Source organism: Gorilla gorilla, chromosome 23 (genome assembly GCF_029281585.2).
Source record: "Gorilla gorilla gorilla isolate KB3781 chromosome 23, NHGRI_mGorGor1-v2.1_pri, whole genome shotgun sequence".
Classification (NCBI taxonomy): Eukaryota; Metazoa; Chordata; class Mammalia; order Primates; family Hominidae; genus Gorilla; species Gorilla gorilla.
The window spans coordinates 18577918-18591140 of record NC_086018.1 but is presented as its reverse complement, the minus strand read 5'-3'; the positions used below and the strand labels follow the sequence as shown (position 1 = coordinate 18591140).

Genomic DNA, 13223 nt, shown 5'->3' with positions numbered 1-13223 from the left:
TGAGGCCAGAGGGCAGGGACAGGGCTGCTGTTTTCTGTGTGCCACCAGGGCCCAGCAAAGGGAATGTAGGGAGGGTGGGAGGTGCAGGGCAGCTGGGGTTAGGGGCTGAGGGCTGGGTGTTGGAGGCTGGATCCTGCTTTAATGGAAGTGTCCCTTTAACAGCAGCTGGCCTGGCCTGGCTCGGGCCCTGCTTTGCCTCCTGTTCAGCTGTGGCTGCAGCTGCCATGCTGACTCATGTGTCCGCAGCTAGCAGGAGCTGGCAGCATGGGCTCCCCAGGGGCCACAGCAGGCTGGGGGCTTCTGGATTATAAGACGGAGAAGTATGTGATGACCAGGAACTGGCGGGTGGGCGCCCTGCAGAGGCTGCTGCAGTTTGGGATCGTGTTCTATGTGGTAGGGTAAGAGAGAAGAGCTTCTGGCCAGGCTGGAGGGGCAAGGGAAGAGGTGGGGGGTGGGGCTTGGTCCTGCTGGGTTGAAGTTGAGGGTTGGGCTGTTTAGGGGCTGGAGGGGAAGGGGCCATAATGGGACGGGGTGGGAGGTAGGCAATACAAGACAGGAGAGCAAGAACAAGCTGTGTGTTTGTCCTGTGTGTCCACCTGCCTGCTTCCCAGTCCCTCCCCACGGCCCCACCCAGGGGGCACAAGACATCGTCCTTAACATCTGTGAGAGCTGGAGCACTAGGCCCCCAGAGAGACCACCAGCTATATCTCCGGTCAGGGGAGTCTATCAGCTGGGAGCTGGGTCTACTGAGGCTGGGGGTGGGTGCTGGCTGGTGAAGGTGATTGTCTGAGGGCACTGGCTCTCTGATGCATGGCTGGAGCTTCTGTCTCCTTCAGGGGGTCTAGAGTGGGAAGTGGGGCCAGAGAGGATGCTAGACTGGGAGCCTGTAGGGTGTGGGGAGAGAACTGAGCATGTAGGGCCCAGCTCTGCCCCTGTCACTACACGCTGGGGACACACCACACTGCCCATCTTCTCCTTCCCAGGTGGGCTCTCCTCGCCAAAAAAGGCTACCAGGAGCGGGACCTGGAACCCCAGATTTCCATCACAACCAAACTCAAAGGGGTTTCCGTGACTCAGATCAAGGAGCTTGGAAACCGGCTGTGGGATGTGGCCGACTTCGTGAAGCCGCCTCAGGTGGGGGCCTTGATGTTGCTGGTGGGGGCACAAGTCCTTTCCCCACTGACAGCTTGAACACCCACCATGCAGCCAGTGTGTGCGAGAGAGAAGCATGTGATGCCAAAGGCGGCTGCAGGTTCTCAGGAAGGGCTTCACAGAGGAGTGGCACCTGAACAGGACTTTTAGGCATGTGTAGGAGGTTTCTGGTAGAAAAAGGGATGGGTTGAGAAACCAGGCCAGAGAAACTGCATTTCCGAAGGCTGCCAACAGAAAAGAAGGGAGTGTTTGAGACTAATGGCTTGAGCTTGAGAGTGGTGTGGGAGGGGTGTGGTGGGGCCAGGGCGTGGAACTTCCTGTAGCCCTGCTCCCTGACCTGGGACACCTCGGTCAGGTGCTCCTCCTCCACCCTTCTCAGCTGCATTTTCCTCTTCCCTCCACCCAGCTTATCCACAGCCTTAACTTCCACCCACCTCTGCTCCTCTGATTCCCAGGGTGTATGTAGCCCCAGTGAACACCTGCCCAGAGCACAGCTGTCTTCCAGGTGCACACTCATATGTCCAAAGATCAATTATTTCCCTCTCCTGGCATGGCCTCTGTGACGTCCACTAGTCATGATGGCTGTGACATCCACTAGTGCCTCAGCCAGACCCATGACTCAGCCTCAACCCCTTCCTGTCCCTTCCAACATTTTTCACTACTGCCCATGCCATGCCTGCATGAGACTATGGCCTCCTAGAGGGCCCTTAGATGCCCCTCTCGCCTCCTCCCTACTGCTCGGTGCACACCACGCAGCAGCCAAGCTGAACTTTCACACCAGGCATCATGAGAGCCTGCAGCCCCTGTTTCTACCCTCAGGAGGCCCCCCGCCAATGATAATGGCCACCCATCCCTCCTAATCCCAATGGCTGCCACTCTCAGCACCCTCTGCACAGCCCTCACCTTCCGTTCCTGGGCATGCATTCCCCAAATTCGGTGTTCTCATGGGCAGCACTGGAGGGTCAACCTCCCCTTCCAACATCCTTGGCCACCCTTTGACCATAGGCAGAGCTTTCTGTCTTCTCACCTGTGCCCTGCCATGCCAGTGCTGCTGTGTGTGGGATGGGAGACTCACCTCCTCTCCATCCTGGGCAGGTGCCGGGCCCAGCTCTCCCCTGGATCTTCAGTACTAGAAGCAGCAGGCTGTTGTAATATTCTGGTTGACGCCAGGCATGGTAGTTGCAGCCTATAGTCCCAGCTACTTGGGAGGCTGAGGCAGGAAGATCTCTTGAGCCCAGGAGTTACAGGATGCAGTAAGGGTTGATGACAGCACTGCACTCCAGCCTGGACGAGTAAAGTGAAACTCTGTGCGCCTGTAATCCCAGCTACTCAGGAGGCTGAGGCAGGAGAATCCCTTGAACCCAGGAGGCGGAGGTTGCAGTGAACCGAGATCATCCCACTGCACTCCAGTCTGGGTGACAGTGAGACTCTGTCTCAAAAAAAAAAAAAAAAACAGAAGAAAGAAAATAAAAGATATTTTGGTTGAACAAATGAGAAAGAAACTTGTCTCAAGAGATGGACATGGGCACGAGGCTTCATGGTCTCAGAAATGGCCAGAACCGCTGCCAGCCTCCCATCTCTGCTTCAATCTGCCTTACAGGGGGACAGGGTTAATGATTTCATGGGGCCAACATCCCTTCCCTCATAAACCAGGCTGCCGGCTTCCGGCCTTTCCAGTCAATGCAAGGCCAGCCAGGCCAACCTTGAGACTTGCCTCCTAGGGAGAGAACGTGTTCTTCTTGGTGACCAATTTCCTTGTGACGCCACCCCAAGTTCAGGGCAGATGCCCAGAGGTGAGTTTGCCCAGGATACTCCCAGCGGGCCCCTCATTCCTCCATCAGCCCCAGGTGGCCACCCGTGTTTCCCTTTCCCCTTCCCAGGTGGCTGAAGGCTCAGCATGTGCTTAGTGTCCCCCAGGCACTGGGCTACACCTTTGTGTGAATCATTTCGTTCAGTCTTCACATATCCCCTGCCTGGCAGGAATTCCTGTGATCCCCATTTCAGAGGCAAAGAGTGAGGCTCAGTGAGGTTGAATCACTTACTTAAGGCCTCCCAGGCCGTGGGTGACAGAAACCCGAGCTCTGGGCAGCAGCAGTTCCGGTGAGGTGCCCAGGCCCCTCCCATCCCGGTCCTGCCTCTGGGTACTCTCCAGGTTGTGAGTGTGACACCAAGAGCTGGGCACATGCTCAGGGAGGCTTCAATAGCAAGAGCCAAGCAGTGGCATGATCATGGCTCTCTGCAGCCTCAAACTCCCAAGTGAGCTTCCTACTTCACCCTCCAGAATAGCTGGGACAACAAGCATGGGCCACCACACCCAGATAATTGTATTATTTTATGTAGAGATGTATTATTTTATGTATTTTATGTAGGGTCTCACTATGTTGCCCAGGCTGCTCCCAAACTCCTGGGCTCAATCGATCCTCCTCCCTCAGCCTCCCAAAGTGCTGGGATTATAGGTATGAGCCACCATGGCCAGCCCAGGACATGCTTCTTGAGAGACACAGATATCTTTTTTTCCTGTGTAGTAAGAAACCAAAGTTAGATAAGCTTATACTTATGTTCAGTAATCAATGTTTCTGTATTATATCTTATTTGGAAGTGATCTAGATATTCAACAAATAACCATCTTTTAATTTAACTTAGTTTGACTTTAAGGTTTTAGGTTACCAAAAAGATTTTGGAATTTTTTTTTTTTTTTTTTTTTGAGACAGAGTATGCTTTTGTCACCCAGGCTGGAGTGCAATGGTGCAATCTCGGCTCACTGCAACCTCTGCCTCCTGGGTTCAAGCCATTCTCCCACCTCAGCCTCCTCAGTAACTAGGATTACAGGCGCCTGCCACCACGCCTGGCTAATTTTTGTATTTTTAGTAGAGTCGGGGTTTCGCCATGTTGGCCAGGCTGTTCTCAAACTCCTGACCTCAGGCGATCCATCCTCCTCGACCTCCCAAAGTGCTGGGATTACAGGCGTGAGCCAGCCACCATGCCCGGCCAGAAATTATTATTATTATTGTTATTATTATTGAGACAAGGTCTCAAAAATAGTTGGAATTGGCTGGAGTGCAGTAGCACAATCATGGCTCACTGCAGCCTCAAACTCCTGGAAATTATTTTTAAGTAGACATATTTTATAAAATATAATCATTATTTAAATAGTATGTCTAGCAATGAGTCAGTCAAAAATAAAAATTAAAACAATAAAAAATTATTTATAGCTGGGCACAGTGGCTCCCGCCTGTAATCCCAGCACTTTGGGAGGCCAGGACAGGAGGTTGCTTGAGGCCCAGAATTTGAGACCATCCTGGGCAACATAGCAAGACTCCACTCTACAAGAAAATTTTTCTAAAAATTTGCCAGGCATCGCCCCAGCTACTCAGGATACTGAGGCAAGAGGAGTTCAAGGCTGCAGTGAGCTACAGTCCCACTACTATACTTTAGCCTGGGCAATGGAGCAACACCCAGTCTCAAAAAATAATAATAATAACTTATTTACAAATTTTTCCCACTTGCATTTATATAAGTTTAGTTTATTTAACAATTATATTTGAATTGTGAAAACTTCATGAAACATTAGACAAAGCTAGTTATTATCTTAAGTTTTATTTTGCTGGCAATTTTTATGACATATATATTAGGCAAATATCAAACATTATTGAAGTAAAGCACCTAAAATGTTAAACATTCAACACTTTTTTTAATCTCAGACTAGCATACTAGGGGTTGTTCTAGTTAATTCCTCAGACACTTTTATTTTATTTTATTTTATTTTATTTTTTGAGATGGAGCCTGGCTCTGTTGTACAGGCCAGAGTGCAATGGCATGATCTCGGCTCACTGCAACCTCCGCCTCCCGAGTGGTTCCAGTAATTCTCTACTGCCTCAGCCTCCCAAGTAGCTGGGATTACAGGTGCATGCCACCACACCTGGCTAACTTTTTTAATATATATTTTTAGTAGAGACAGGGTTTCACCATGTTGGCCAGGCTGGTTTCGAACTCCTGACCTCAAGCGATCCGCCCACCTTGACCTCCCAAAGTGCTAGGATTACAGGCGTGAGCCACTGCACCCAGCCAATTCCTCAGATACTTAAGTTTTTTTTTGTTTTTGTTTTTGTTTTTGTTTTTGTTTTGAGATGGTGTCTTGTCCTGTCACCCAGGCTGGAGTGCAGTGGTGCAATCTCGGCTCACTGCAAGCTCCGCCTCCCGGGTTCACGCCATTCTGCTGTCTCAGCCTCCCCAGCAGATGGATAATTTTTATTTATATATATTTTTAGTAGAGACAGGGTTTCACCATGTTGGCCAAGCTGGTTTCAAACTCCTGACCTCAAGCGATCTGTGCACCTTGACCCCCCAAGGTGCTAGGATTACAGTCGTGAGCCACTGCGCCCAGCCCAGTTCCTCAGATACTTAAGTTTGTGTTTTTTGTTTTTTGGTTTTTTTTTTTTTTTGAGACAGAGTCTTGCTCTGTCACCCAGGCTGGAGTGCAGTGGCGTGATCTCGGCTCACTGCAAGCTCCGCCTCCCGGATTCACGCCATTCTGCTGTCTCAGCCTCCCCAGCAGATGGGACTACAGGCGCACGCAGCCACACCAGGCTAATTTTTTTGTATTTTTAGTAGAAACGGGGTTTCACCGTGTTAGCCAGGATGGTCTCGATCTCCTGACCTCGTGATCCGCCTGCCTCAGCCTCCCAAAGTGCTGGGATTACAGGCTTGAGCCACTGTGCCTGGCCCTTAAGTTTTAAAGATATGATAAGACTGGCGACAGAGCAAGAAAACTGAGAAAGAATGTAGATTTTCTCCAAGGAGTTTCAGAGCATATTTTTTGTTATCAGAGATCTAGGGTAATTTTTATGGTTTCTTTTTCCTAAGAGTACGATAGTCCAGTAGATTTTTTTGTGGTTTCAGCCTAAACATGGGAAGGCCTGGAGCTGATGAGGTTTGATTACAGAGCCCCAGGAAGTAGGAGGAATTGTAAGGTACAGTGAAGCAAGCCTGGCTGCTCATTCCCAGAGCCTGTGTTAGGTCTGTTTTCTGGCTATCAGTATATACATATCACCTGTATATCTTGGGCCTGGAAAACAGGCTGGGGTGCTTTCTGTGAATTTTATAGGAAAAGAGAAGTTAAAGTAGGCAGCTGGGCATTGAAAGGATATTTGGAGAAGTTTTAGGTCTAAAAGAAATTTGCTAAGGAGAATAGGGCCAAGTTTTGAGGAGGGTAAGTGTAAGTCAGGGGCCCAGATATCCGAAAGACCTTCTGGGGGATCAGGGACAGGGACTTGGGGGTTGAGCAGAGCACAGGTGGGTGGAGGAGGATAATTTACAGAGGGTGCAGATTTCAACTCTTTTTCTACATCTGATTTCTGTTCTTTAATATTGAGGAAGATTAAAGGAAGTCCCTAAAGCTAACCATATTTCTTTCTTTTTTTTTTTTTTTTTTTTGAGATAGAGTCTGGCTCTGTCACCCAGGGTGGAGTGCAATGGCATGATCTCGGCTCACTGCAAACTCAGCCTCCCGGGTTCAAGTGATTCTCCTGCCTCAGCCTCCTGAGTAGTTGGGACTACAAGTGCACGCCCCCACGCCCGGCTAATTTTTGTATGTTTAGTAGAGATGGGGTTTCAACATTTTGGCCAGGATGGCTTCAATCTCTTGATCTCATGATCCACCCACCTTGGCCTCCCAAAGTGCTGGGAACAGGCATGAGCCACCGTGCCTGGCCTATATTTCTTTATGTCTTCTTTTTAATTTGATCTTTCTCTAGTTACCAATAGGACGATTGTTTGGGAGGAAAGTACCCTTTTTTGTGGGGGAGGGGCGGTTTACAGATGGGGTCTCACTGTATTGCCCAGGCTGGAGTGCAGTAGTGGCAAGATCATAGCTCACTGTAGCTCAACCTCCTGGGCTCAAGCGATCCTCCCACCTCAGTCTCCCACAAGGTTGAGATTACAGGTGTGAGCCACCACACCTGGCCAATAGCACTCTTTAATAAAAATACTTTTAGGCTGGGCACAGTGGCTCATGCCTGTAATCCCAGCACTTTGGGAAGCCGAGGCAGGCAGATCATGAGGTCAGGAGTTCGATACCAGCGTGGCCAACATGGTGAAACCCTGTCTCTACTAAAAATACAAAAAATTAGCCACGCATGGTGGCAGATGCCTGTAATACCAGCTACTCGGGAGGCTGAGGCAGGAGAATCACTTGAATCCACAAAACAGAGGTTGCAGTGAGCTGAGACTGCACCACTGCACTCCAGCTTGGGCAACAGAGCGGGACTCTGTCTTTAAAAAAAAAAGAAAAGCTTTTAGATTCAAAAGTCCAAATCTTCAATGTTATACCTACTTTAATTGTGACTCAAAACCAATAAGCCTTTTTATGGCTTAAAATCAGTATGCCTTTTCTGGCTTAACTGGAGACACAGAAGAGCATCCCAAACAGGCTGGAAAAGATGCAATCCCCCACAAGATCCAAAGTCTTTTTCAAGATAGCCTAAGCAGGCAAATATCCTAATTGTTATCAAGGCAATGAAAGCTGAGACAAGTAGAACAAACTCCTCTGAGAGCTGGAACCGTTGGACAGAGACACTGTGTTTCTGATTCCTGGGCAGCTGGCTAGCAGCCTAACAAGGACTTGTCCTCCCAACCCCCGCAGCTGGCAGAAACCAAAGAGAATATTTCAATTGGTCACAGAGCCATGTTCTCAAGACATAAAACAAGATATGATAAACCACACAACAGAGACATGGAAAACAAGCCTTATTTCTGGGAGGCTGTGGGTCAATAGCCACTATGTATGCAGAGCCAGACACCAAATACGAAAGTGTGAAATCAAATAATTCTTTTTTTTTTTTTTTTTTTTTTTTGAGACAAGGTCTCCCTCTGTCACCCAGGCTGGAGTGCAGTGCTGCAATCATGGCTCACTACAGCCTCAAACTCCCAGGATCAAGCAATCCTCCCACCTCAGCTTCCTGAGTAGCTGGGACTACAGGTGCCCGCCACCATGCCGGGCTAATTTTTGTATACTTAGTAGAGACGGGGTTTCGCTGTGTTGGCCAGGCTGGTCTCAAACTCCTTTCTTAAGTTATCTGGCCACCTCAGCTTCCCAAAGTGCTGGGATTACAGGCGTGAGCCACCACCAAGCTGTTGGAACTTTACATTATTATGAGCCTCAGGAGGCATGTGGCCATGTGGCCTGAGGCATGGAGCATGCAGTTGCAACTTCTGCTTTTCCCTGTAAATGGTTAGAAATGTCTGAGCAGCATCAGAGATAGGATGCCCTCAGAGCTTGACTTCTTCTCACAGAATGTTGAAACAATTTTCCTTGGAATGTAGCAAGCTGTACTAATGGAATCTAACATACTGGATTTGTACAGAAGATGTTGCAATCCTGCTGACACTGTTTCTGCCTCTATGAGTGAAACCTTAGCTTCCCCACTTTGGAGCAATGACCCCAACCTTTTGGAAGCTGTTTCCTGGGTGTCCATCCTCAAGCTTTGCACTAGAATAAAAATCATATTTCCTTTGGTTTTTTTTGTTTTTGTTTTTTGGAGACTAGGTCTGTGTCACCCAGACTGGAATGCAGTGATGTAATTATAGCTCACTGCAGCCTCCAACTCCTGGGTTCAAGTGATCCTTCCACCTTGGCCTCCCAAAGTGCTGGGATTACAAGCATACCAATGTGCCTAGCTGATATTTTCTGAATCTCATTATTTAAGGTTGACACAAGAGTCATAACTCAAAGAATCAATTCTTACCATGCTTTTCTCCTGCCAGTTTGAATTTAGAAAGGGACAAGGAAAAATTTTACTCTCCTCTTTCAACCAAGCACTACAGACAGAGATCCAGAAGAGTTCACTTTGGGCTGGGCGCGGTGGCTCACGCCTGTAATCCCAGCACTTTGGGAGGTCGAGGCAGGCGGATCACGAGGTCAGGAGATTGAGACCATCCTGGCTAACACGGTGAAACCCTGTCTCTACCAAAAATACAAAAAAAAATTAGCCAGGTGTGGTGGCGGGCGCCTGTAGTCCCAGCTACGTGGGAGGCTGAGGCAGGAGAATGGCATGAACCCGGGAGGCAGAGCTTGCAGTGAGCCGAGATCGTGCCACTGCACTCCAGCCTGGGCTACAGAGCGAGACTCCGTCTCAAAAAAAGAAAGAGTTCACTTTGGTAAGAATTCCTACCTGTGCCCGCTTTTATTTGTTCTCCCAGGATCCCATCTTTAGGCTTGAGAGGATCCCATCCTTGTCACCAGAAACTGTAGGGGTGGCAAAACTCCACTTCCATCCCTAGAGTCTCAGCTGGGCCCAAGAATTAAATTGACATAGGACAGGTTAACAGGAGAAAAGCACATAAATTTATTTATATGCTATTCTACATCTGATTTCTATTCTTTAATCTTGCTAACAGAGTCCCTAAGGCTAGCCATTATATTTATTTATAAATAAGGGGTGCTGGAGTGCAGTGGTGAGATCACAGCTCATTGCAGCCTCAAACTCCTGGGCTCAAGCTATCCTCCCACCTCAGCCTCCTGAGTAGCTGGAACTGCAGGCACATGCCACCCACCACACCAGTCTAATTAAAAAAAAATTGTTGAACCGGGATCTCACTATATTGCCCAGACCGGTCTTGAACTCCTGGACTCAAGCAAGCCCCCCTCGGCCTCCCAAAGCACTGGGATCACAGGAGTGAGCCACCACACAGTCCCACAAATTTATTGAGTACAAGTTTTACATGGGTTGGGAACCCTCATAAGGACATTTGAAGACCCAAAGAAGAAGTTAGAGTCTGTTACTTATACACTGAATTGGACAAAGAATAATAAGTTATGAAGAGGCAACTAAATTATATGGGGAGGCTTAAAAGATAACAGTGTTTTAACAAGGTCTGTATAGAATTCTCTCATTTCAACTTCTCATCCTTGAAGATAAGAATGTTGCATCTTTCACATGGCAACTTCATCTCCTGCATTTTAGAAATAGCACAGGCCGGGTTGGGTGGCTCACGCTTGTAATCCCAGCACATTGGGGAGGTTGAAGCAGGTGTATCACTTGAGGAAATGAGTTTGAGACTAACCTGGCCAACGTGGGAAAACCCCGTCTCTACTAAAAATACAAAAATTAGCCTGGTGTGACGGTGCACGCCTGCAGTACCAGCCATTCGGGAGGCTGAGAATGAGAATCGTTTGAACCCTGAAGGTAGAGGCTGCAGTGAACCAAGATCACTCCACTTCACTCCAGCCTGGGCGACAGAGTGAGACTCTGTCTCAAAAATAAAAAATAAAATTAAAACGAGCTATTCAGCCATGAAAAGTCATAGATGAATCTCAAATGCATATTATTAAGGGAAAGAAGCCTGAAAAGGCAATATACTCTATAATCCCAACTATATAAGATTCTGCAAAAGTAAGACTAGACTATGGAGACAGGAAAAAGATTGGTGGTTGCCAGGTGTTAGCAGGGAGGGACAGGCAGAGCACAGAGGGTTTTTAGGGCAATGAAACTACTCTGTGTGATACAATAATGGTGTGTCTATGTGTCATTACACATTTGTCCAAACCCATAGAATGTACAACCGGAAGAGTGAACCCTAATGTAAACTATGGACTTTGGATGATAATGATGTGTCAATGTAGGTTAATCGATTGTAACAAATATGCCCCTTTGGTGCTAGATGTCAGTAGTGGGAGAGGGGGCTACACGTGTGTGGGAGCAGAAGTATATGGGAACTGTACTTTCTGCTCAATATTGCTGTGAACCTAAAACTGCTCTGAAAACTCAACTTTTTTTTTTTTTTAGATACAGGGTCTTGCTACGTTGCCCACGCTGGAGTGAAGAGGCTATTCACAGGTATGATCAAGCCCACTACAGCCTTGAGCCTCCTAGGCTCAAGCCATCCTCCCAACTCAGCTTCCTGAGTAACTGGGACTACAGGCGTGTACCACCATTCCCAGCTAATAAAGTCTATTTTTAAAAAATCACTTGACCATAAACGTAACTGTTTATTTGTGGACTGTCAATTCTATTCCGTTCATCTATGTGTCTACTCTTATGTCACCACCACGATCTTGATTACAGTCATTTTGCAATCAGTTTAGAAATCAGGAATTGTTAAGTCCTCCAAAACTTTTTCAAAAGTATTTTGACTATTCTGGATCCCTTGCATTTCCACATGAATTTTGATGATTTTTGCAAAACAGGTAGTTGGGATTTCAATAGGAATTGCACTCAATCTATGCAACCCCTGAATCTGTAGACCAGTTTGGGGAATACTGCCATTTTATATTTAAAGTCTTACAGTCTATGAACATGGGATGTCTTTCCATTTATTTATGTTGCCTTTAATTTCTTTCTTTACTTTTTTTTTTTTTTTTTTTGAGACAGGGTCTGACTATCACCCAAGCTGGAGTGCAGTGGCACAAACATGCCTCACTGCAACCTCAACCTCCCAGGCTCAAGAAATCCTTCCACCTCAACACCACCCCCAACTCCCAGTAGCTGAGACCACAGGCACATGCCACCATGCCCAGATAATTTTTTTACCTTTTCATAGAGGTGAGGTCTCCCTATGTTACCCACGCAAAATACCCAAGTATTTTGGCTATTCTGGATCCCTTGCATTTCCATATGAATTTTTTGTTTTTTGTTTTTTGGGTTTTTTTTTTGAGACAGAGTCTCGCTCTGTCACCCACGCTGGAGTGCAATGGCGCCATCTCAGCTCATTGCAACCTCTGCCTCCCAGGTTCAAGCGATTCTCCTGCCTCAGCCTCCCAAGTAGCTGCGATTACAGGCACCCACCACTTATTTTAATTTATTTATTTAGTAGTTTTGGAGACAGGGTCTTGCTTTGCCACCTAGGCTGAAGTGCAGTGACAGGATCATAGCTCACTGCAGCCTCAGACTCCTGGGTTCAAGCGATCCTCTCGCCTCAGCCTCCCAAAGTGATGGGATTACAGGTGTGAGCCACTGGGCCTAGCCAAATACTGTATTTTTGATCGACATTTGGTTGAAAAATATCTATGTATTAGTAAACCTGTGTTGTTCAAGAGTCCACTGTGTTTTGCTGGGGATTTCTACATCTATATTCATAAGGGATTTTGGTCTGTGGTTTTCTTTTCTTGTGATGTCTTTGTTGAGTTTAGTGTCAGGGTAATCCTGGCCTTGTAGAATGAGTTAGAAAGTTTTTGTTTCCTGGTGGTTTGTCTTCACTGCATCACTGTGGGGTTGCTCTGTGTAACTGTCTCACTCAGTAGTGAGTGAAATATCCCTGGAAATGTACAATTTACTGCATCAGCCCTGCTTAGTCTCACATATCCGTTGTATGTTGGTGCCTGTGGCAGAGGGTGTGGTGTCACACCTCCAGGTAGATAAAAAGTCAACACTCCAAAACACTGGACACCAGCAATAAGGCGGTCATTCATTGGTAAGGCCTTTGGGGAGCTCCCATTACAAATCTGCCTAACCCTCTGGCCTGAAGTGCCTAGACTTTTGTGGTGACATTTCAGGACAAGGGACGTCTGCTCAGGCAACACAGGGATGGGGTAAGGAAGCTACCATCCCACCGGAAGTGGGAGCCATCTGAGAAGTTCCTCAAGACAATACCAGCCAAATATTAGAAGGTATTGGCATTCTGGCTGAGGCAGAATGTTCCAAATTGGCACCATCTTGTCTGGGAGTCCATCATCCTGTCACCAGCCCAATAGGCTGGATAGGCTGCAGATGCTCCTAAGATTCCATTCCACAAACCACATATAAGCCTGAACACATATCTAGTATAGCGTTCTGGGGAGGCCAGGAGCCATGGTTCATGAATGTAATCACAGCCTTTTGGGAGGCCAAGGCAAGAAAATCGCTTGAGTCCAGGAGTTCGAGACCAGCCCGGGCAGCATAGTGAGACCCAGTCTCTAAAAAAATTAAAATTAAAAAATTAGCCAGGTGTATTGTTGCATAGCTGCCTGCCTGGGGCGTGGGGCACTGGAATTCAGTACTCAGGACACAGTGGCTGTCGCTGATAAACACAAGTGGGGATCTGCTATTGGGGTCCCATAGGGCCCTCCCGGCCTGCCAGAGGTGCCTAGGCTAGGAAGG

The 13223-nt window shown here is 47.7% G+C and overlaps 1 protein-coding gene across 5 annotated transcripts; it reads left to right on the top strand.

Moving 5' to 3' along the window:
• Positions 1-20: 20 nt before the first annotated feature.
• Positions 21-13199, top strand: LOC129529587 (P2X purinoceptor 6-like). 5 transcript variants are annotated; one of them, XM_055375034.2, is made up of 5 exons: positions 21-398; positions 984-1134; positions 2874-2945; positions 10935-10985; positions 11520-12195. In XM_055375034.2, exons 1-4 carry the CDS (start codon positions 235-237, stop codon positions 10968-10970), a joined length of 423 nt encoding a protein of 140 aa, XP_055231009.1. In that variant the 5' UTR covers positions 21-234; the 3' UTR covers positions 10971-10985; positions 11520-12195. The 5 variants fall into 5 exon arrangements, with proteins under 5 accessions (XP_055231009.1, XP_055231011.1, XP_063561097.1 ...); XM_055375036.2 differs by lacking the exon at positions 2874-2945 and having other exon boundaries at positions 11520-13199; XM_063705027.1 differs by lacking the exon at positions 11520-12195 and having other exon boundaries at positions 21-320; positions 10935-11162.
• Positions 13200-13223: the final 24 nt, after the last annotated feature.